This window comes from Lissotriton vulgaris, chromosome 12 (genome assembly GCF_964263255.1).
Source record: "Lissotriton vulgaris chromosome 12, aLisVul1.2, whole genome shotgun sequence".
NCBI classification, from domain to species: Eukaryota; Metazoa; Chordata; class Amphibia; order Caudata; family Salamandridae; genus Lissotriton; species Lissotriton vulgaris.
This window is the reverse complement of record NC_141700.1, coordinates 526,515,221-526,540,290: the sequence shown is the minus strand read 5'-3', so window position 1 is coordinate 526,540,290 and position 25,070 is coordinate 526,515,221. Positions and strand designations below refer to the sequence as shown.

Genomic DNA, 25,070 nt, shown 5'->3' with positions numbered 1-25,070 from the left:
GGAATGCTAACCCCGTCGCCAGAATTGGCGAGGGGTTAGTATTCCAATTCGTATGACACCTTACTCGACATGTTTTGATAAAGCAATACCAAAGATAGCATTTAACCGCGAGGATTATAATGCACTTAAGAGTATATGGTATGCGATATCATGGAACAGCTATTAGGACTTGATTCCGCAAGCTGCAGACAGGCTCAGCTCATGCCAGAGCACCATCTCACACGATTCCAAGCACTCTGCCTTCAGGATTGTCAAGGCCTGCCATAGGAGTGACTGATAGGAATCTGTGTGTCCATTTTAGGGTTAGATATAGGTATACTATATCTACAGCAAAGGGTGATTACACGACTTTGCCCCAGCTGTCATGCAGCCAGTTGTGTCAGATTTAGGAGGCCAGCCAGGGTGGCATAATACATGCTTCAGCCCCAGGTAGGCCCTGGGTACACCTATGCCCTGAGTTACAGGGTCTGATAAGGTGGCCCAGTACCAATTAGAAATGTACCTAGGGTACAGGGAATCCATTTTACAGAGAGCAGTAGGCCTGGGGTCCTGATTGGCAGGATCCCAGGTCGACTATGTCAAAAACCAGCTAAAACACAGGGCAAAAAGTTGGGGGCAAACATAGTCAGGAGGTACCTTCCTACAGTGTCAACATCCGGGCCAAACAGGTGATCAGGGTTGACTGTTTGGTTCAAGATGGTGGTCTGTATGTCTGGCTTGAAACCAGAAATTCTTAGCCAGGCATGTCTCCGAAGCATAACACTGGTGTTAATGGCGCGCGCAGCGGTGTCAGCCGCGTCTAGAGCGCACTTTATGGAAGCGTTGGAGATTAGCTTCCCCTCCTGGATAAGCATCTCAGCCCCTTCCTTATATTGATAAGGCAGATGTTGCAAAAGGGTCTCTAGGGTATCGTAGTGCGCCCTGTCATAACGCGCTAGGAGCACTTGTGTGTTTGAGATGCGCCATATGTTAGCTGCCTGCGCTGCAACCCTCTTCCCCGAAGCCTCAAAGACCGGGGACTCTTTGTCTGGGGGAGGAGCATCACCCGTAGTCTGAGAGTTGGCCCTCTTCCGGGCATTCGAGACGACCAGGAAGTCCAGAGGCAACTGCCTTTTAATGTAAGTTGGATCAGTGGGCGCCGCTTTGTACTTTTTGTCAATCCTCTGGTTGATGACTCTTGCCCTGGTGGGTTCTTTGAAGACCTCAGCAGCGTGCTTCAAAACGCCTTTCAGCATTGGCAGAGTTTTTACAGTCTTTTCAGACACAGAAAAGATGTCAAAGAGGAAATCTACGTCCACAGGGTCAGCATGCAGCTGGACATTGTGATTGGCTGCTGCCCGCTCAATGAGGGCATTGAAAGCAGCAGAGTCTTCAGTAGGTGAAGTCTTAGCAGAGCAGAGCTGAGGGTCTTGTCCTGAATGTGGATCCCCAGGCTCACTACCAGCAGACCAGGGCTCTGTCACATCCTCAGGGTCTGTGTAGACTGGATAGCTATATTCATCCTCGTCATCGCCCTCACCCTCGTCCCCGGAGTGAGTGGGCGAGACCTCGTGAACTTGTGGTGAAATGGGTTCCACCAAAGCTGGGGCACCAGCAGAGTCCGTTTTCCTCTTTAGGGGGATTTTTTAAGACTCCAATTGGGGTTCTGGGGTGATTTTCCTCTTAAGAAGGGAAAGCCTGCCCGTTTCGGCGTCGATGAAATGTTCTTGACGCTCCTCTTCTGAAAGTTGTCGAGGCCGCGGGCCAAGGACCACCAACGATGCCTTCGGCGTCGAAGATACCTTCTCGGGCACGCCGGCCACCGGTTTAGCAGCGAAAGCCTTCGACGCAGTCTTAGGCGGCAAGGTAAAAAGGATCGGCGTGGACGCCTTCGCCGGTTTCTTAAGAGGCTTTGCAGGCGGGGGGTTCTTCGGCTCGGCTGCTGCGGTGCCGTCCCTTATGCGCTGCAGGGACTCCGTTACCTTCTTCGTGAACGCGGCCGATGGACGTGCCGGTTCGACGGAATCCTTCGAGGACGGTTTCGGAGTGGAGTCCTTCAAGGCCACTTTCGGAGTCGACACACTTGGCGCAGGCCCCTTGGCCTTGTCGTGTGGAGGCGGGGCAGAGAGGACCTTCGGGTCATCGGGCCGCTTCTTCGGGTCTGCATGAGACTTCTTGGAGTCGTCGACAGCCTTCTTGTGGTCGACCCGACCCTTGCCGGCGTCGATAGTTTTCGGCGCCGACGCTTTAGCCTTCGGCTCGGCCATTTTGACTTGGCCCTTCGACTCGACGGCCATCTTAGGTTTCTTCGGCGCCGAGGCATCTGAAGTCTTCGAACCGACCAATGCAATGCGCACTTTCGGTTTTGATATCTGCCCTTGCGCAGCATCTGGCGTCGAGACCGTAGGTTTCACTTTCGGTTTTTTCACCGGGAGTGACTCTGTACCAATGTTCGTGGCCGGGCCTGCAGGCGGGGCCGAGGAACTCACATCAAGGTCTTGGGTAAGGCCCGAAGGCGATCCCTCGACCTGGGCCTTATCGATTGGCACGGCCCCAGAGTCAGTCTGAGGAAGCTCCTCGTCCGAGCTATCCTCCATGGCCCCTAGGGCCCCGTCGTCGTCTCCAACCTCCTCGACGACTTCTTCGTTCTCGAAAGCCTCGGCCTCAGCGTCGTAGTCTTCCTCGACATCCGACGCGGGGTTAGATTCTGAGACGTCCAGGATATCTTCATCCTCAACCTCCCCAGCATCGAAAATGTCCGTAGGCGCCGTAGCAGATTGCTGGGCCTCCAGGCGCGCAGCTCGACGGAGCTTGAGTGTCTTCTTGGACCTGAATCTCGAACAGGCCATACACTTGGCCTCATCGTGGTCCGGCGACAGGCACTTGTTGCACACCGGGTGGACGTCGATGTGTGGGTACTTCGAGTGATACACCGGACATCTCTTGAATGGACTACGGTCCATGATGGATGGTCGATGAGTCTGGAGCGTCGACAAGGCCTTCCGCGCCGAAAGCACGCGGAAGTACAGAGCTCGGCGCCGAGGAAAGTTGTTAAGCCGAACGCAAGACAATACCGACGCAAGACTAAAGACCTTTTGGTCTCGAGGAAAGTTTACTGTTTCTTTATCGATTCCGACAAGAGGGAACCAAAGACATCCGAACCCAATGGCGGACAAAAATGCAAATGCTACTTACCAGTATGCATCTGTTCTTGGCATGTAGGGCTGCTGACATTCATATCTGTGCATAGATCGCCGCCTAGTGTTGGGTCCGGATGATTGCACATTGTTGTCCTGGAAGAGTCTTCGAAGTATCACGAGATAGGTGGCTCCTCCCCTGGACTACAGTGCGCATGGGCATCGCCTCCATCCCCAGATTGTTTTTAGCCATTGGCAGAGATGGAGTGAAGTATGTGAGTGATGCCCATGCTGCGAGCAGATATATGAATATATACATATGTATGAAGACTGCAGCTGCTACAGGCGCCGGGGAGGAGGGCGGGCGATATGAATGTCAGCAGCCCTACATGCCAAGAACAGATGCATACTGGTAAGTAGCATTTGCAGTTCGAGGCATGTGGGCTGCTGAATTCATATCTGTGCATAGAATACATAGCAGTCCTCCCATTATTGGCGGCCGCCTGTGCCAGCTGCAGCAGTCTGAAAAAGTGTCCTGAGAACAGCCTGACCAACAGCTGCTTGCTGTTTGGAATGCACGTCTACACAGTAATGTTTAGTGAAAGTATGTGTGGTAGACCATGTGGCTGCCCTACAAATATCTTCTAAGGGAATGTTACCTAAGAAAGCCATAGAGGCCCCCAGCTTCCTGGTGGAGTGGGCTCTTGGTGGAATTGTGAGAGTGCGCTTGGCCTTAGCGTAACAGATCTGAATGCATTTTACAATCCACCTAGCGATCCCAGCTTTGGAGATAGCGTTTCCCTTGTGGTGTGAGGCAAAAGCAACAAAAAGCTGCTTGGTCTTACGAAAATCTTTGGTCCTGTCAATGTAGTACATTAAGGCCCTTTTTACGTCAAGGGTGTGGAGCATCCGCTCCGCCAGCGACTCTGGGTTTTGAAAGAACACTGGCAACTCAATTGCCTGGTTTATATGGAATTGAGATACAACCTTGGGTAAGAATTTGGGGTTAGTGCGGAGCACCACCCTGTTAGCGTGTACTTGGAAGAAAGGTTCTTGGATGGTGAGCGCCTGCAATTCGCTAACCCTCCGTAGCGATGTAATTGCTACTAAGAAAGCGACCTTCCAAGTCAGAAACTGAAGCTCACAAGAGTGCAGTGGCTCAAAGGGAGGACCCATCAGCCTTGTAAGAACCACATTGAGGTTCCATTCCGGAGCTGGTGGTGTCCGTGGCGGAATGACCCTTTTGAGTCCTTCCAGAAAAGCCTTGATAGCAGGGACCTTAAAAAGTGACAGGTGTTGCCTGTTCTGGAGGTATGCTGCCATTGCAGACAAGTGAATGCGGATGGAAGAATACGCCAAATTGCATTGGTACAGGTGGAACAGGTAGCAAATGATGTTTTGAATGGTAGCATCTAGCGGGTCAATGTCGTGGTTTACACAGTAGACGACAAATCGCTTCCATTTAGCCGCATAACATGCTCTAGTAGTGGGCTTTCTTGCCTCCCGAATGATGTCCATGCAATCGGGGGGAAGATTGAGGTAGCCAAACTCTAGGACTTCAGGAGCCAGATCGCCAGGTTGAGCTGTTGCGGATCTGGGTGCTGAATGTCGCCAGGGCTCTGCGTCAGAAGGCTGGGTGTGAGATGAAGCCTTTGATGCGGTACCACAGAGAGTTCCAGAAACGTGGAGTACCATGGTTGGCGAGCCCACGTTGGAGCAACCAGGATGAGAGTCATCGAGTGCTGCCTGAGTTTGCGTGCCACCAGCGGTATCAGAGGTGCTGGGGGAAAAGCGTATGCAAATCTGCCTGACCAGTTCATCCACATCGCATTGCCCTGTGATTGCGGGTGTGGGAACCTGGCGGCGAAGCTTTGGCATTTTGCGTTCTCCTTTGTGGCGAACAGGTCTATCTCTGGATGACCCCACTTTTGGAAGTACGGTTGGAGTACCGATGGATGTATCTCCCACTCATGCATCTGATGGCTGTGCCTGCTGAGCAGGGCCGCCATCTGGTTGTCTTTGTCTGGGAGATGCTCTGCCATGAGGAAGATGTTCCTCTGAATGGCCCACTTCCACATGCTCTGAGCCAGATGAGACAGCTGCGGAGAGTGTGTGCCTCCCTGTTTTTGAATGTAGTACATGGCCGTCATGTTGTCCGTCCGGATCAACACGACCTTGTTGCACAGGTGTACTTTGAATGCCTTCAAGGCCAAGAAGATTGCCATCAGTTCCAATACATTGATGTGCATCTTCTTTTGCTGTAGTGTCCATAGTCCCTGCACTGTGTAGTGGAGTACATGAGCTCCCCATCCCTGGAGAGAGGCGTCCGTTGTCAAGATAATCTGTGGCACAGGCTCCTGGAACGGTCGGCCCTTGCAAAGGTTTTGTGGACTCCACCAATGCAGAGAGTTGTACGCCCGACCGCTCACCAACACTAGGTCTGTTAGTTGCCCATGAGCCTGAGTCCACTGACGTGCTAGGCACTCCTGAAGCGGACGCATATGTAGTCTCGCGTGCGGGACAATGGAGATGCAGGAGGCCATCATGCCTATCAACTGCATGAACACTTTCGCTGGAAGCGAGTGCTGAGGCCTCAATCGTTGGATCAGCGTTTGGATACTGGCGATTCTCACTGAATTTGGCTGCGCAGTGGCTGCCAGAGTTTTTATCGTCGCGCCCAGATACTGCCGTACATGGGCGGGCTGGAGATGGGATTTTGGGTAGTTCAGAGAGAATCCCAGATCGTGCAGGAGATGAATGGTGCGGGAATCGTGGTCGGCGCACTGCTGTTCTGTTTTTGCCTGAATGAGCCAGTCGTCCAGATAAGGGTAGACGTGGACGTTTTGGCGTCGTAGATGCGCCGCCACAGTCGCCAGGCACTTTGTAAAGACCCTTGGCGCTGTGGTGACCCCGAACGGCAGAACCCTGAACTGGTAGTGCTGGTCTTGAATCGTGAATCTGAGATACTTCCTGTGGGAAGGATGCAGGGGGATATGAAAGTATGCATCTTTTAGATCCAGCGTAGCCAGGAAGTCCCCCTGTTGAAGCAGAGGGAGTACCTGCTGTAACGTGAGCATATGGAAGTGCTCCGAGAGAATGTACCAGTTGAGGGGCCTGAGGTCCAGGATGGGCCTGAGGGATCCGTCCTTTTTGGGGATCAGAAAATACAGGGAGTAAACCCCTGTTCCCCTTTCCTGCAGTGGGACGAGCTCTATGGCCCCTTTTTGCAGCATGACTTGAACTTCCTGCTGCAACAAGTGCAAGTGCTCGCCGGACATAGGACGGCTTCTTGGAGGTATGTTTGGTGGAGTGGAAGTAAGTGCCAGACAGTAACCGTACTGGATAAGAGACTTGACCCACCTGTCCGTGGTGATGGATTTCCACGCGGGCAGGAACTGCTGGAGTCTCCCCCCGACCGGTGTTGTGTGGTCGGAGGGCAGTGACAAGACGTCACTGCTTGTTGGCGGTGGTGGACCTGGAGCTGTTGTTTCCACGTCCCCTGCCTTTGATGTTGTTGCCTTTGTAGCCACCTCTACCCTTGTTGGTGTATGAGGTTTGGGTATTACTTTTATAATACTGTGTGGACTGCGATGCCTGGCCCCTTGAGGTGCCCCTGGTATTGGAGCGGCGAAAGGAACCACCCCGAAACTGCTGAGACTGGAGTGCCCCCATAGACTTAGCAGTGTCTGTGTCTTTCTTCCTTTTTTCCAGTGTCGCATCCACCTCAGGGCCGAACAGGTGGTCAGGATTAACTGTTTGGTTCAGAATGGTTGTCTGCATATCCGGTTTGAAACCTGATATCCTAAGCCATGGATGTCTTCTCAGCAACACACTAGTGTTGATTGCCCTGGAGGCTGTATCAGCCACGTCCAGCGCACATTTGATGGAAGCGTTTGTGATGAGCTTTCCCTCCTGAATTAACATTTCCCCTGCCTCCTTGTACTGGTCAGGCAAGTGTTGCAGCAGTGTTTCTAGGGTGTCACAATGCGCCCTATCGTAGCGTGCAAGTAGGGCCTGCGTGTTCGAGATTCGCCAAATATTAGCTGCCTGCGCAGCAATCCGTTTCCCTGAGGCCTCAAATATTTTTGACTCTTTGTCTGGGGGAGGAGCGTCACCAGTGGTCTGTGAGTTCGCCCTCTTGCGTGCGTTGGATACAACCAAAGAGTCCAGTGGCAGGTGTCCCTTGATGTATGTTGGATCCGAGGGGGCTGCCTTATATTTTTTGTCAAAGCGAGAATTGATGACACGCGCCCGAGTGGGCTCCTTGAAGACCTCCGTCGCGTGCTTTAGCACTCCCTTGAGCATTGGCAATGTCTTGACTGACTTTTCAGCCACTGAGAAAGTGTCAAACAAAAAGTCCACATCCACAGGATCCGAATGCAGCTCGACATCATGGTTAGCTGCAGCTCTCTCAATCAAAGCGTTGAAGGCTGCCGAGTCCTCCGTCGGTGAGGTCTTTGCCGCAAAGAGCTGTGGTTCCTGTGAGAAGGTGGCCTGATATGCAGTGCTCACTATTCTAGTGAACACTATGTATCAGTCCAGCAACCCTTATTGATGATTGGTTGTAAGTCAACCTTATAGACCAGCTATCCTAGTAGCGTGGATACGAGCAGTCTAAGGCTAAAGACTCGAGAGGGCGTGTTAAGCCAGCTGTTATACCACATATACCCCTTGAACACCAAGTGAAAGGACACCACACAAGTGTTATGAAAATAAACAGTTATTTATTAAAGATCACAACAGCCCTGTACTCTTTATGAGGACAGGGTACTAAGCACAAACCAAAACTCTTACAAAAATACTTAAGTTAGCACAGTATATACAAATGCCCGAGGGGCACGGAAAACCATATACTTGAAAAGTGGAATGCGAAATTACTAGCAGGTAAGTACAGTACTAATAGGCTTTGGAATCGCTAGGACTTGACTATAGAATCGTTAGATTACTTCTAGGAGACCCAGGGGACTCGGGTGCAGTGTGTGCACTCTCACGCGAGATGCGGGACAAAGTCTATGGTAGCTAGAATTTGCAAAGTTAGTGTTCTCGGGCGAACCCGACCTGGTAGGGAGAAAACGAAAGTAGATTCTGACCCTTGGATAGTGAGGCTATGCTGGGGCACCGAAATGCCGAAGTTACCTAGCCCAGGGGCTGCAGCTGCATAGGACTCAAAAGACGTCGGGAATCCTCGTTGACGGACCAGGAGCCTGGAAGAAAGAAGTTGCTGGCAGGCGACCAGTGAAGAAAGTTCGGTGGATCCAAGCCTGGATCGATGGAAGATGAAGCCTGGATCGATGGAAGATGACACCTGAAAGCAGAGGGGACCAAGTTCGAGACTACTAGCCAGTAGTCAGTGGGCACCAGGAGGGCACCGGATGGTAGCCACCTCGACAAGGCGCGTGGGTGACGCTGGGCTCGGAGATCTCACGGACCAGGAGGCGTTGTCGGCGACCAGGAAGGAGGATCGAGCTGTCCCACGAAGATAGAAGCTGTCGGCGTCGCTGGACCCAGGATTGGGCAACAAAGCCTTGGCAAATTCAAGCCCACGCGGTGGACCTAAAATGGCGTCTGGAGTGGACCAGGAGGGTCCGGGGTGCCTCTCCTCAAGAAGGAAGCAAGGGCCAGTCTGGAGCAACCAGACCAGCAGCAGTGATGTCGTCGGGCGTCGTTCAGAAGGCCACAAGCCAGCCGGCTAGTAGCCAAACAACGCGGTGCACAGCAAACAGCAGAAGGGCCCCACGCAGATCGTGGAGATGCAGGGAGGCTGACCTTGGGTGCTGGAGCTGCGCAGGGTCGGGGCTTCTCGGACCCCAAAGCACTCACCCGTGGAGGACACGGTGGGCTTGCAGTAAAGATGTCGTGCAGTCTTGGCGATCGTCGGTCCCTCGAGGTCTCGTCGCACTCACGGTTCTCAGCTTGGCTGTAGAGGTGAGTAGAGGTCAGAGGTGCCAGGGAAGCCGGGTCTCGTCGAGCTGGGTCGTCGGATTCGTGATGAAGGACTTGCAGCAGACCGCAGTGTTCTTTAGGATGGTGCCTGCGGATGCAGGGTGACTACTCCTTAGCCACAAGGGAGAATCTTGATGAAGAAATCTTGAAGTCCTTTCGCAGAAAGTCGTGTCTTGATTCCAAAGATGATCTAATTTGAACAGGGGGCCCGCTCCCATCTTTATACTAAAAAAGGGGGCTGACCCGGTGACTAGGTCCTGCCTATGGGTGGGACTAGGAGGGGAGTGGTTACACCCCTCTGCCATGCCGGACTTCCCCAGGCCAGGGGCTGGTGTGTCCCTGGAACTGGTTCTGACCGGCCTATGCGTAGTGAGCACCGGGGTGCCACTCAGCAGTCACCTTCCTGAAAAGCCCTGCCTACCCAGGATACACAAAACCATGTCTGGGACGGTGCTAGCACCGCCCCTGACAGGAAACCCTTTGTCCAGGCTCCCCTCGCTGGAAGGACTCCCAGCTACAGGGGGTCAGACTCGTGTCTGTGGTGGCAGCATCCATTTTGTGGAGCTGAGGCTTTAGTTAACTTTAACCGGGGTTCACAGTTACATACATGTCGTGTCCCTCTAGAAGGGTGGAATGCTAACCCCGTCGCCAGAATTGGCGAGGGGTTAGTATTCCAATTCGTATGACACCTTACTCGACATGTTTTGATAAAGCAATACCGAAGTTAGCATTTAACCGCGAGGATTATAATGCACTTAAGAGTATATGGTATGCGATATCATGGAACAGCTATTAGGACTTGGTTCCGCAAGCTGCAGACAGGCTCAGCTCATGCCAGAGCACCATCTCACACGATTCCAAGCACTCTGCCTTCAGGATTGTCAAGGCCTGCCATAGGAGTGACTGATAGGAATCTGTGTGTCCATTTTAGGGTTAGGTATAGGTATACTACACCTACAGCAAAGGGTGATTACACGACTTTGCCCCAGCTGTCATGCAGCCAGTTGTGTCAAATTTAGGAGGCCAGCCAGGGGTGGCATAATACATGCTGCAGCCCCTGGCAGCCCTGGGTACACCTATGCCCTGAGTTACAGGGTCTGATAAGGTGGCCCAGTACCAATTGGAAATGTACCTAGGGTACATGGAATTCATTTTACAGAGAGAGCAGTAGGCCTGGGGTCCTGATTGGCAGGGCCCCAGGTCGACTATGTCAAAAACCAGCTAAAACACAGGGCAAAAAGTTGAGGGCAACCATAGTCAGGAGGTACCTTCCTACACAACCCCCCCCCCCCCCCCCCCAAACGAAAGGAGATAAGGCTATCCTTGTCCAGGTAAGCCTCTATTACCTAAGTGGCCATATAAGGAAGGACCAGCTCTGGCTTGGTTTCCCCCTGTGTCATGGTCCACTAGGCAACCCCTCACCCTAAGGGTATCTGAGGGTCTCCACCATAGGGAATCTCTGTCTCTGGTGTGTCTTGGGAAAGAAGAAGGCTGATGCTGGGATGGAGTACTGAAGTGAGGCTCCTCTACCTTTGGGCTCAACTTCCTCCAATCACCATCCATCATGTGTGCCTTTCTTTCTTTAGCTGAGATGCACTGAGCTCTCAGGGTCAGCCTCTGGCTACCTAAAGCTGGAGGCCGAGTCCCTCTGTTTGGCTTACTGGAGGGACAGGTCAGGTCTGGGGTTTTTAGGCCCCATGTTTGGCTGTGCCCAACAGTGTCCAGCTGTGGGAGTTCCCTAACTACTTTTAAGGGGGATCCCTCAGGAGTCTGACTTATTTTCACTTGGCTAAGTTTACCAGCTTCAGTGATCCTAATTTGCTGATTAAGGGGTTCTTTTGGACAGGGGGCCCTTTTGGGTCCACCACTGGCCTCCCTGATCTCTTCAGCCCTGGGCTGACTGAGGCAGGGTAGAGAGGTGCAGGTTACCTGCTCCAGACTGGGTCCCACCTGGGAAGGGTCCACTGCCATCAGGGGCTCTGCCAGGCTAGGCCTGACTACCTCTGGGGCAGTTCCTTCAACAGGGGTAGAGTCAGTTCCCTGAGGAGGCTGGCTCTCACCTAGTGTCTGGGAGGGGGAAGACTCTTCTTCCTCCTCAATGCTCTCTGTTTGAGTGGAGTGATCCATTGTTTCAGGCTTCACAACCTCATTATCTGTTTAAGTAGAGGCTGAGACCATTTCAACCTTGCCAACCTTTTCAGGAGGGCACTCAGTCTGTGTTTGGGCTGTGACTGTCACAGCCCTCCTATCCTGTTCTGGAAAGTCTGTCTGAGCCTGGGCAGTGGCTACCACTGCCCTTCCAACCTTTTCAGGGAGGAATGGTGCTTGGACTTGGGCTGTAGCTATTACTGCCCCACTAACCTGTCTGGGTAGGCCTATCATTCTGGAGTGAGTTTCTTGCTCCACCTCAGCCCATGCTGAGAGTTCCAGGTCATTCCCCAGTAAGCAATCTACAGGTAGGTTATCTGTCACTGCCACTCTCATGGGCCCTGTGACATTACCCCAACTGAGCTTGACTACTGCCATGGGATGCCTTCTCTTCACTCCATGAATGTCTGTCACCTGATAAGTAAAACCAGGGGTCAGTTGAGCAGAGGGGACCAGATGGTCACTCACCATGGTGAGGCTGGCCCCTGTGTCTCTGAATGCCTCAACTTTCTGACCATTCACTAAAACTTCTTGTCTATACTTTCCCAAAATGTGGGGTCCAGTAGTGAAGTTGGCAAACCCCATGCCAGTCTCACAGACAAGAGTGTGGTCAGGGAACCTGGCTAGGCCATAGTCCTCCTGCTGGCCCAAAGTAATGCCCACCACATTCTTGGGGGCACTCCCACCACCTGGGGGATTACCACTAGTGGTAACAGGAGGTTTAGGAGTATTACCTGGGGGTATATTTCCCTTATTACCATTTTTAGGGCAACTGGCATCACTTTTGTAATGACCCACCTGTTTACAGGTATGGCAATAAGGTTTCTTCTGTTCTGAAGGAGTGTTCTGGGACCCACCACCCTTGTTGGAGTTTTGGGGCCCTTGGGAAGTCTTCTCTGTGGATTTATCCCCACCCTTCTCGTGAGGCTTGGTTGATTCCTTTTTCTGGTCACCACCCTGGTTTTTAGGCCTAACCCTGGTTCTGACCCATTTGTCTGCCCTCTTACCCAATTCCTGTGGAGAGGTCAGATCAGAGTCTACCAGGTGCTGGTGTAATAACTGGTTCTGACAATTATTTAAGATTTGCTCCCTCATAATTAGATTGTACAATCCTTTAAAATCAGTAACCTTACTACCCAGTAGCCAGCCTTCAAAAGCCTTAGTGGCACAATCAACAAAGTCAGTCCAATCTTGAGACTGAGTTTTCTGGGTGTCTCTGAACAGCATCCTGTATTGTTCAGTGGTTAAACCAAACCCATCAACCAGTGTATTCTTCAAGATTTTGTAATTGTTAGCATCCTCCACCCTTGTGGTGAGGAGCTTATCTCTACCTTTACCATCAAAGGAGAGCCACAAGATAGCTGCCCACTGACTTTGGGGAACACCCTGCACAGTGCAGGCTCTCTCCAAAGCAGTAATCCATTTGTGGATGTCATCCCCTTCTTTAAAGGGGGGCACTATCTTATTCAGGTGCTTTGTATCAAAACTTCTTTCCCTATTGCTAGGTTTATTGCTGCCACCAGTGGGCTGTAGCCCACATAATTCCTGCTCTCTAGCAAGGGCAAGTCTCTCTTTGGCCAGGGCAAGTTCGTCCCTTTCAATCCTCAGTTTGATTGCCCTTTCTTCAGCTTCATACACTCTCCTCTTAGGGGAAGACATCCCTCTGTGAGAAGAGTTGAGAGAGCCATTGGTTCGAAGGGATCTGTTAGAGCCTCTTGATAGAGACCTAACTCGTCCATTCCCAATGTTAAGCTGACCTGAGAGTGGGCCCAGGAGTCCCCTAGTACCAAGCTCATGTCTGCTTAAGTTGGACCTGGTTAGTCTATTGACTTCTACCTGTCCCTTATCTGCCTCATCCCCTGACAACTGGTCCTTATCCTCATCCTCAGCATCATCTGCTTCCTGGAGGGGATGGTCCTGGCTATCAAAGGGTCCCTGTAAGGAGGGCAAACTTCCTTCTGGATTAGAAAGGTCTGGGTTACCAGCCCTACTGGCATCATAAGCCTCTAAGAGACCAATCAGAAAGGAAGTGGTGGGGTTAGACCCCTGTTTTAGTTTCCTGAGAGTACACACTTGTCTCATCTCATGGAAGCTAAGAGCAGCATATTTTGAAGTAAGGACTTGTGGAGGGTCCACTGACACAAGGGGATACTCAGAGTTTCCTCCTTTGTCTGACATGCTGATTCTAGTGTGGTGTAAGTGATGCACCTACCTACACTATGTGTTTACCTACTGATCCCTTGCTAAGAGTTGCAGCCAAGGTGTGCTAAGCCTTGAGGAGCTGCAACAGCTGGTTCAGTAGAACTCAGAGTATTCTAAGCTTGGTTATATGTACTAACAGTACTTATGTGATCTTTCAACAAGATATTCTTAGGATACGTGTGGTAAAACAACAGCAAGCTCAAATCCCAACCGCTGCTCACCAATGTGAGAAGGTGGCCTGATATGCAGTGCTCACTATTCTAGTGAACACTATGTATCAGTCCAGCAACCCTTATTGATGATTGGTTGTAAGTCAACCTTATAGACCAGCTATCCTAGTAGCGTGGATACGAGCAGTCTAAGGCTAAAGACTCGAGAGGGCGTGTTAAGCCAGCTGTTATACCACATATACCCCTTGAACACCAAGTGAAAGGACACCACACAAGTGTTATGAAAATAAACAGTTATTTATTAAAGATCACAACAGCCCTGTACTCTTTATGAGGACAGGGTACTAAGCACAAACCAAAACTCTTACAAAAATACTTAAGTTAGCACAGTATATACAAATGCCCGAGGGGCACGGAAAACCATATACTTGAAAAGTGGAATGCGAAATTACTAGCAGGTAAGTACAGTACTAATAGGCTTTGGAATCGCTAGGACTTGACTATAGAATCGTTAGATTACTTCTAGGAGACCCAGGGGACTCGGGTGCAGTGTGTGCACTCTCACGCGAGATGCGGGACAAAGTCTATGGTAGCTAGAATTTGCAAAGTTAGTGTTCTCGGGCGAACCCGACCTGGTAGGGAGAAAACGAAAGTAGATTCTGACCCTTGGATAGTGAGGCTATGCTGGGGCACCGAAATGCCGAAGTTACCTAGCCCAGGGGCTGCAGCTGCATAGGACTCAAAAGACGTCGGGAATCCTCGTTGACGGACCAGGAGCCTGGAAGAAAGAAGTTGCTGGCAGGCGACCAGTGAAGAAAGTTCGGTGGATCCAAGCCTGGATCGATGGAAGATGACACCTGAAAGCAGAGGGGACCAAGTTCGAGACTACTAGCCAGTAGTCAGTGGGCACCAGGAGGGCACCGGATGGTAGCCACCTCGACAAGGCGCGTGGGTGACGCTGGGCTCGGAGATCTCACGGACCAGGAGGCGTTGTCGGCGACCAGGAAGGAGGATCGAGCTGTCCCACCAAGATAGAAGCTGTCGGCGTCGCTGGACCCAGGAATGGGCAACAAAGCCTTGGCAAATTCAAGCCCACGCGGTGGACCTAAAATGGCGTCTGGAGTGGACCAGGAGGGTCCGGGGTGCCTCTCTTCAATAAGGAAGCAAGGGCCAGTCTGGAGCAACCAGACCAGCAGCAGTGATGTCGTCGGGCGTCGTTCAGAAGGCCACAAGCCAGCCGGCTAGTAGCCAAACAACGCGGTGCACAGCAAACAGCAGAAGGGCCCCACGCAGATCGTGGAGATGCAGGGAGGCTGACCTTGGGTGCTGGAGCTGCGCAGGGTCGGGGCTTCTCGGACCCCAAAGCACTCACCCGTGGAGGACACAGTGGGCTTGCAGTAAAGATGTCGTGCAGTCTTGGCGATCGTCGGTCCCTCGAGGTCTCGTCGCACTCACGGTTCTCAGCTTGGCTGTAGAGGTGAGTAGAGGTCAGAGGTGCCAGGGAAGCCGGGTCTCGTCGAGCTGGGTCGTCGGATTCGTGATTAAGGACTTGCAGCAGACCGCAGTGTTCTTTAGGATGGTGCCTGCGGATGCAGGGTGACTACTCCTTAGCCACAAGGGAGAATCTTGATGAAGAAATCTTAAAGTCCTTTCGCAGAAAGTCGTGTCTTGATTCCAAAGATGATCTAATTTGAACAGGGGGCCCGCTCCCATCTTTATACTAAAAAAGGGGGCTGACCCGGTGACTAGGTCCTGCCTATGGGTGGGACTAGGAGGGGGGTGGTTACACCCCTCTGCCATGCCGGACTTCCCCAGGCCAGGGGCTGGTGTGCCCCTGGAACTGGTTCTGACCGGCCTATGCGTAGTGAGCACCGGGGTGCCACTCAGCAGTCACCTTCCTGAAAAGCCCTGCCTACCCAGGATACACAAAACCATGTCTGGGACGGTGCTAGCACCGCCCCTGACAGGAAACCCTTTGTCCAGGCTCCCCTCGCTGGAAGGACTCCCAGCTACAGGGGGTCAGACTTGTGTCTGTGGTGGCAGCATCCATTTAGTGGAGCTGAGGCTTTAGTTAACTTTAACCGGGGTTCACAGTTACATACATGTCGTGTCCCTCTAGAAGGGTGGAATGCTAACCCCGTCGCCAGAATTGGCGAGGGGTTAGTATTCCAATTCGTATGACACCATACTCGACATGTTTTGATAAAGCAATACCGAAGTTAGCATTTAACCGCGAGGATTATAATGCACTTAAGAGTATATGGTATGCGATATCATGGAACAGCTATTAGGACTTGGTTCCGCAAGCTGCAGACAGGCTCAGCTCATGCCAGAGCACCATCTCACACGATTCCAAGCACTCTGCCTTCAGGATTGTCAAGGCCTGCCATAGGAGTGACTGATAGGAATCTGTGTGTCCATTTTAGGGTTAGGTATAGGTATACTACACCTACAGCAAAGGGTGATTACACGACTTTGCCCCAGCTGTCATGCAGCCAGTTGTGTCAAATTTAGGAGGCCAGCCAGGGGTGGCATAATACATGCTGCAGCCCCTGGCAGCCCTGGGTACACCTATGCCCTGAGTTACAGGGTCTGATAAGGTGGCCCAGTACCAATTGGAAATGTACCTAGGGTACATGGAATCCATTTTACAGAGAGAGCAGTAGGCCTGGGGTCCTGATTGGCAGGGCCCCAGGTCGACTATGTCAAAAACCAGCTAAAACACAGGGCAAAAAGTTGGGGGCAACCATAGTCAGGAGGTACCTTCCTACAGTTCCTGACCCGACTGCGGGTCCTCTGGGTCGCCTCCGGCAGACCAAGGTTCATGTCCCTCCTCCGGATCCGAGTACGCCGGATAGTTGTACTCGACCTCCTCATCTTCACCATCCCCTGCGTTGGAACGCGTTGGCGAATGTTCTAAGGCTTGTGGAGATGCAGGCTCTATCGGGGCCGAAGTACCCGCAGAATCCTTCTTGTTTTTGAGAGGAATACGAAAATGTTCCAACACCGGCTCCGTGGTGATTTTCCTCTTGAGGAGAGACAGTTTTCCGGTATTGGCGTCGATGATGACCTCTCGACGCTCTTCCTCTGCAAGTGGCTGGAGCCGAGGCTTCGACACCACCAATGACGCTTTGGGCGTCGATACCTCCTTCGAGGGCACGCCTGCCCCATGCCTCGGAGCGAAAGCCTTCGGCGTCGACTTCGGCGGCAGGGTAAAGCGGATAGGCGTCTGCGCCTTTGTGGGCTTCGGTGTGTGCTTCGGCACCACATCCCCTGGTTCGGGAACCACAGCGTCCTTCCGAATCCGTTGCAGGGACTCCGCGACCTTTTTCGTTAAGGCTGGAGAGGGCTTGACCGGCTCGAGCGATTTCCCCGAGTCGGGAGCCGGGTCGGCGAGAGGCACGGTCTTCGGAGCCGACACGTCCTGTTCCTTGTCTCCGACGGCCGGAGCCGTGGAGTCGCCTTGACGCTTCTTCGAAGCTTTCTTCGGGTCATCGACCTCTACCATCTTCGGCGCCGACGCGGCCGCGTCGGTCGACTTCGCCTTCGGCGTCGACCCCGAGGCCCTCGGGTCGGCCATCTTGGCGCGGCTCTTCAAGTCGGCCATCTTGAATTTCTTGGAATTCGATGCCTCCAGAGCCTTCTGCACCAGTGCAGCTTTCACTTTCGGTTTCGAAACCGGAGGTGTGGATCCCAATGGCTTCACTTTCGTTTTTGTGAACGGGAATGGCGCATCTGAAATGTCCGTGACCGGGCCCGAAGGCGGGGCTGATGGACTAGTAACGAGGTCTTGGGTAAGGCCCGAAGGCGATCCCTCGACCTGGGCTGCATGAAGGGGGTTGACCCCTGAGTCAGTTTGAGGATGCTCTTCCTCCGAGCTATCCCCCATGGTGGCAATGGCCCCATCGTCGTCCCCTACCTCGTCGCCGGCTTCGTCAAAGTCCTCGTCACCCGCGTCGTAGGCATCCCCCTCGGACGCGGGGCTAGAGTCCGAAACCTGTAGGACATCATCGTCTTCAACAAATTCCTCGAAGATGTTGTCCGGCGGGGGCGCCGGGGGTGCCGATAACTGAGCCTGGAGTCTAGCGGCCCGACGAATCTTGAGAGTCTTCTTACACCGGAACTTCGAGCAGGCCATACACCTGGCCTCATCATGGTCCGGCGACAAACATTTGTTGCACACTGGGTGCACATCGAGGTGTGAATACTTGGAGGTGCACACCGGGCACCTTTTGAACGGAGTTCGTTCCATGTCTGGCGCGTCGAGTAGGCCCGTCCGCGCCGAGAGCACGCGGATGGGTAGCAAGAGTTCGGAGCTGAGAACAGACAAAAACCCGAACGAAACGATACCGACGCCCAGCCTAAAGACCTTTTGGTCTCGAGTTAGAAAAGTTTATCAACTATCAATTCCGACAGAGGGAACCGAAACACATCCGAACCCAATGGCGGAAAAAAACAATCTGGGGATGGAGGCGATGCCCATGCGCACTGTAGTCCAGGGGAGGAGCCACCTATCTCGTGATACTTCGAAGACTCTTCCAGGACAACAATGTGCAATCATCCAGACCCAACACTAGGCGGCGATCTATGCACAGATATGAATTCAGCAGCCCACATGCCTCGAACCAATCCGAACCCAATGGCGGAAAAAAACAATCTGGGGATGGAGTCGATGCCCATGCGCACTGTAGTCCAGGGGAGGAGCCACCTATCTCGTGATACTTCGAAGACTCATCCAGGACAACAATGTGCAATCATCCGGACCCAACACTAGGCGGCGATCTATGCACAGATATGAATTCAGCAGCCCACATGCCTCGAACCTATTGTATCTATCAAATCTATTGTCATTCTGCAAAGTAATTATCTAAAGTCACTAAGACTGAGAAAAGTATACTTTGATATCTGTTGGTTCTAAAATAAAACTATATCTTTTGATATGCAAACCATTGGCCTGGAGTTCAGTTTTTGAGTGTGTTAAACCTTTTGCTGACTGAGTGTGTACAACAAATGCTTTACACTGTCCTCTGGTACTGCTTTACTGCTCGACCAAGCTACTACCTAGGTCAAACCTGACTTTAACCTCAGTTATAACTTTGGGGATTGGGTACTCCATACACACTGTACCGGACTTTGGTCCAGTATATATAGAGCCACTTTCTTACAGGGACCAGTTGCTGGAAGCAGCAAATGGCCTGGGAAACCTCACAAAGGCGTCAAGCTTTTGAAGCTTTCCCTTCGTGGACTCTTCCCATCCTGACCCAGGGATCTAGAAACATGTCTGGTGGTGGCAGCTGGGGAGCAGCCACTCAGACTGGACACTAGTGTTAGGTAAATTTTCAGGGGGCATCTCTAAGATGCCCTGTGTGCATTTTTCATTAAATCCAACACTGGCATCAGTGTGAGTTTAATGTGCTGAGAAGTTGGATACCAAACTTCTCAGTTTTCAGTAAAGCCAATATGGTACTGTGGAGTTCGTAATGACCAACTCCCAGCACCATATACTCTTAATCGCATTACTGCACATTCAAAATCTAAGTATTGGCTTAGACACTGTAGGGGTACCGGGCTCATGCACCTGCACCCTCACCACTGGTATAGTGCACCCAGCTAGAGGGGTGAATGATCTACGCCAGGGCAGTGGGTTGTAGGCATGGCACACAGGGATGTGTGCAATGTTGACACTTTACTTTGTTCTGCACCAAAACACGCAGTGCAGTCAGGGTTTGAGTGTAAAAGTACAGGGTCTCTAAGGGTGGCCCCGTAAGTGCTGCAGCCCTTAGAGACCTTCCCTGGTCACAGTGCCCTGGGTACCTGTGGTACCATTTACCAGGGACTGACCTGTGGCCCGAGTGCGCCAATTGGGGTTGGTCTTCAATGCAATTTTAGGGAAAGAACATAGGCCCTGGGTATCTGATTGGCAGGAACCCAGGGCACACTCAGTCAAAGTACATCAGCAGTTCAGCAAAATATGGGAGCAACCATGCAGCAAGAGGGCTCTTTCTCACACAAAGGTGCTTGGATAAAGAGCCCTCTTGAGGGTCCCCATTTGGCATTGCAGTAGCGGCCCAATGACGAGCAAGCCTGATGATGAAGCGTGACACCCATAAAGGTTTTATTTTTTTGTAAGCCCTTGGGGTGCATCAACTGACAAGCAGCATTCCATATGCAGATCCATTAAACACATTTGTCAGTGACTGGTCAAGCAGGGTTTGCAACCTGATGACTTTGGAGACTGTCATAGAACGAACTGCAACACACTGCAACAAAATGGTTAGAGATCCACCAACTACTCAGCATCTGAGGAGGTGCGGAATAAAGAGATTTTCAACTGCTGTTGAGGGCGTTATATGTATGGACTGGGTCACTACTGGAGTGTCCTAGCAGTGATCTGGACATCAATGAGCAGGACCTTGTGATGGCGATGATGAATGGCTTAAAAAAACCTGAATTCAGTTCGATGCCGGGCACTATAGTTCAATATAGGAATCAGTTGAACTGACTTCTCAAAGAATTTATCACAATTAAATAACTGAACTTTAAAAACATGAGTTAATCTTGAGGCTGCAAATCTCTCTCCGGGATAACTAATCAATGCCCCATAAAAGATCAATCATCAATACAAGTGGACAAACATTTGTGAGGTCACATACTCACCTTCTGTATCAAGGTCAACAGCCAGATTCTGGAAGATGTCCATGTGGGCAGAGTGGGTGATGGTGCTCATTGATGGTGTGCTACCCTTGTTGTGTATGTGAGCAATGGCCTGTGTGCCCACATATAGTACCAAAGCATTTATCAACTGGATGTTGTACCGATTTCCTGGCTCGTTGGATACCTAGTCAAAAAAAAATCGTTATGCAAGTTTGATAATCTTGGCTCAGATGCAAAATGAGTTCCCTGTGCAAATTCAACTTTATAACTATCCAGTCTAGTACCAAAGAATATTTTTAAACTCCAGTCACAATTTGCAAAAGTGTTGCTTATGTCAGTTTTCCACTAGTGTCACAAAATGCAGAAAGAACAAGTAACTTACCTTCTCTAACACTTCCCTGGCGGATATATCTACTGGTGGATTCCTCATTTTTTAATAACCCATGCACATGCATTCCACTGAAACTTTCTCAATGGCTGTCCCACACCAACAGGGAAGTCTGTTTCCACATGGCTCCTCAGGCGGCACCTACCCGTGAGGTCAGTTGAGCCATAAGAAGCTTTTGTCAGAGTGCCGATGTCAGTTTCCACCCATTTTTTACCTGCCTTTGAAGCGAGTGGATGGAACCATCACAAATGTATTTACAGTTTCCAAATCATAAATCAAAGACTTACATATGAAAATTCCTATGCAAAATTATTATTATGTAACTAAACCTGTAAGCATCTGTTAGTGGCATGTAGAGCTGTAGATTCACATGATTTGCTTACTCCTGCCATCTAGTGTTGGGTCTGGATGTTTGCAAGTCGTTTTTCTTCGAAGAAGTCTTTTCAAGTCACGTGGTGAGGTGACTCCTCCTTTCGGCGATAGTGCGCATGGGCATCAACTCCATTGTTAGATTGTTTTCCCGCAAGATGGTGAGAATGGGATGAGTAAGTGTAGTACAGATATGTCCATTCCTACGCAACATGAATAATAATAATTGCAATAACCACAGGTGTCCGGAGAGGAAGGAAGGTGCATGTGAATCTAGATGCAGAGAACAGATGCTTGCAGGGCAAGTAACACCCATCCAAGGCATGTATGCTGTAGATACACACGCACTGCATAGATGGTATAGGAGTTCCCTCCAAAAGCGGTGACTAACCAGAGGGTGTTGCAGTGGTCTGAAAGTGTTTTTAGCACTGCTTGTCCAACATTATCTTGCTGACATGCTAATACATCCCCACAATGTGTGGTAAATGTGTGTGGTGTAGACAACATAGCTGCCCTACATATGTCAGCTATGGGGGTGTTACCTAAAAAGGCTATAGCTGTTCCGATTTTGTGAGTAGAATGTGCTCTAGAAAGTTTAAAGTTCTTTTAGCAATAATGCACAAGTTACTACTTCTGTAATGATATATCTGTAAGAGACATTGGTTAGTGATAGATTCCTTACCTTAGAATATTCCCAGGCGTCAGACTGGATCCGGAAACTTTTGGATAGCAATACCCCTGCATCTCGGCAGGCGTCGTCAGCGCCGGAATGACGTCGCCGGAGTACTTAGACGCCGCCCTCGCGCGCTAACGTCAGTTCTTATACCAGATTCTCCGCGCCAGATACGCAGAGCCATGATAGAACCAACACTGGTGTCATGAAACTAGGGCCCTGAAAGGGGATGACCTTAACCCTAGATATCGGTTCGCAGAACGGGGAGGATGGGTGGGTCGGTAAGGAATCTATCACTAATGTTATCATTGTTACACAAGTAGTAACTTGTGCGTCTGAAAAAGACACGTTAGTGATAGATTCCTTACCTTAGAATAGATACCCCAGCAATGCCAACCCCGGTGGTGGGTCGGCGAACCAATAATCACACCAGAAAGTCCTGGAGGACGGAACTGTCAAAGAAGTCATCCCTCCGGACTTGGCTGTCCAGGCAGTAGTGTCTTGCAAACGTGTGCAGCAAGGCCTACGTAGCTGCCTGACTAATGTCCTGCAAGCGGACTCCTCGGCACAGGGCAGTATTAGTCACCGTGGCCCGAGTGGAGTCGGCCACGGCGGTGAGGTCAACCGGCAATGACCCGGATCCGGAACCTGATCCAGTGGGGGCCTGCGGCGCCAGGACCGAAGTCGCCGGCGGTGCCGGAGCACCCGACCCGCTAGGCTCCCCAGCCGGAACCGCTGGGCCCGAAGGCGCCACGGAGCCCGGCGGAGGAGGGAGAGACCTCATGGCCATGAGATACCGCTCAATCTCCTCTGGCGTTGCATCGTGCCCAGGGACCGGAAGGTGTGGGGCAGGTTGTGACGCCCGCGACTCCGTCGGAGCCGCGTGAGTTGTGTCACCCAAACCCCCGGCAGCATCGCGCAAGCATCGTGGTGGGTCGGAAGAGCGATGACGCCGTTCCGACCTCTCATGCATCTTACCTGAGGATCTTGATCCCGACTACCGATGCCGACTCTCGGAGCTACGAGGGCTCCGACCCCGCGACCGGTCCCTCGACCGCCTGTGGGACCGGGACCTTTAACGGCGCGGGGCCGACTGCCGGATCTCAATCCGCTTGCGGGACCGCTCACGCCTAGCCTTAGACGTCAGGGCGCAGGTTCGGTCGTCGTGGTCGAGGCCTAAACACTGAAGACACCGGCGATGGGGGTCGGTAACAGACATCATTCGGTTACACTTGGAGCAGGATTTGAACCCGGGCATCCCTACCGGCACCGTAGGACTCTAACGACTGCAGAAAAAAATCAGATCAAAAGATCAAAAAAGTTTAGTCAAAAAGGGACTAAGGGGTAGAGCTTCACCGGATCTGCGCTAGCTGGCGCGGAAAAAAGATGAACTGACGTCAGCGCGCGAGGGCGGCGTCCAAGTACTTCGGCGACATCATTCCGGCGCTAACGACGAGCAGGGGTATTGATATTCAAAAGTTTCCGGATCCAGTCGGATGCCTGGGGATATTCTACGGTAAGGAATCTATCACTAAAGTGTCTCTTTCAGATATAGCAAGTTTGGATACATTTAATAATTCATCTAGAAATACCCATTTTAGAGATCGAAAATATTTTTATGAGGAGGAGCAAATGCAACAAAAAGTTGTTTTGTCTTACGAAAATCTTTTGTTTAATCAATATAGTTTAATAGTGCTCTTTTGACATCAATTATGTGTGGAGCTCTTTCTGGTACTGAATTAGGTTGAGGGAAAAAAACAGATAACTCAACTGATCTGTTAATATGAAACGCAGAAATAACCTTTGGAAGGAAGTTTGGGTTTGGATAAAAAATTACTCTATCTTTATGCAGTTGAAAGAATGGTTATTCTAAGATTAATGCCTGTAGCTCACCAACCTGTCGTAATGAAATAATTGCAATTTGAAATGAAATCTTCCATGAAAGCAATTGTAGTTCACAATTGTGCAATGGGCTCAAAATGGGGGCCCATAAGCCTTGTGAGAACAATGTTCAGGTTCCAGACAGGTGCAGATGGTACTCTGGGTTCATATTTCTTTTAAGGCCTCCCATAAAAGCTTTAATTACTGGAAATTTAAAGGAGGATAAATGTTGACTATTTTGTAAATATGCAGCTACTGCTGCAAGGTGTAGCTGAATAGCTGTGTAGGCCAAGCCAACTCGTATTAGATGCAAAAGATAAATAATGTTTTGTATAGATTTATCCAGCGGATCAATAAGGTCATTATTACAATATATCACAGACCTTTTCCACTATGCGGGATAACATGCCCTAATGGTGGGTCTTCTTGCTTCCTTAAACATTGCCATACATTCTGGTGGTAGGTTTAAGTATCCAAATTCTTTTACTTCAGGAGCTAGGATGAGTCCCCTGGGGTTTGGATGTCTGATTTATCCATGGTTCTGTGGGAGAAAGTTTTAAATTATGTGAAGCTTCTGGTGTGGAACTACTGAGAGTTTTAATAGTGTGGTGAACCATGGTTGACGAGACCAGGTTGGAGCCGCCAGAAAGAGTGAGATGTCTGCCTGAGTTTCCGAACCAGAAATGAAAGGAGAGGGAGAGGCGGAAAAGTACCAATTACATACCTTCGGAAACTATGTATCTGGTAGAGACGATTCTAGCCGCAGATTCCTTCATGTAGAATTACTCCCAGGTGTGAGACTGGATCCGGAAACTTTTTTGACACAGCATCCCGGCGCGCCGGAGGGGGGGGGGGGGGGAGACATCACGCAACTCTGTCCAGGCATCGTTAGTCCAGGTGTCATACGCGCACGTGAAGTCAGCGAGGTCACATAAGACCTGCCCCGGCGCTCTTACGTCAGTTTTCTTCAGAGAACTTTTCCACACCACAAAGCGGAACCGTCAGATAAACTGTGGAAGCATGGGAACAGTGTGCGAAGAGCAGAAAAACTGTAAAGAAACGGTGACTAACACCACCACCCACAGTAGTGTCAACACCGCAGAACCGAAGGCAGGGAAAGAAGAAGCAAGCAGAGCTCTGCGCAACCACCCTATCTGTCTATCTAACATCTGATAGAGACTACTAGCCGCAGATTCCTTCAAGTAGAATAGATACCCCAGCAATACCCCCTGGGACCCCACCAGCCAACAGAACAGAGGGCCCCACAGGGAACCAGATCTGTAGACCAGGTAGAACCTCATCCCTGCCAGGCAATGGAAACCCCTCCAGCAGACCTCCACAACCTCAAAAGGATGTAGGAGGGAGAATAAGGCTGAAGAGGCCCTTACACGGACAGCAGAGGAACCAAAGTCAAGGTCAGAGAGGCCGAAGTACCGCACTCCCCACAAGGCAACACAGCTGCTGCCCAATGCCAAGACAGGAAGAGCGGAAGAAGAATCCTAGAACACCCAGGGAAACGAGGGAAA

General features: G+C 51.1%; 1 protein-coding gene across 11 annotated transcripts in view; it reads right to left on the bottom strand.

The window, feature by feature from the left end:
* Nucleotides 1-25,070, bottom strand: part of CNOT1 (CCR4-NOT transcription complex subunit 1) — a 1,684,613-nt gene that overhangs the window by 53,405 nt on the left and 1,606,138 nt on the right. For all 11 annotated transcript variants that reach the window (XM_086945302.1, XM_086945307.1, XM_086945301.1 and 8 more), the window contains one exon: nt 20,237-20,417. In XM_086945302.1, the coding sequence (XP_086801428.1) occupies nt 20,237-20,417 (181 nt within the window). The remainder of the gene's footprint in view (nt 1-20,236; nt 20,418-25,070) is intronic.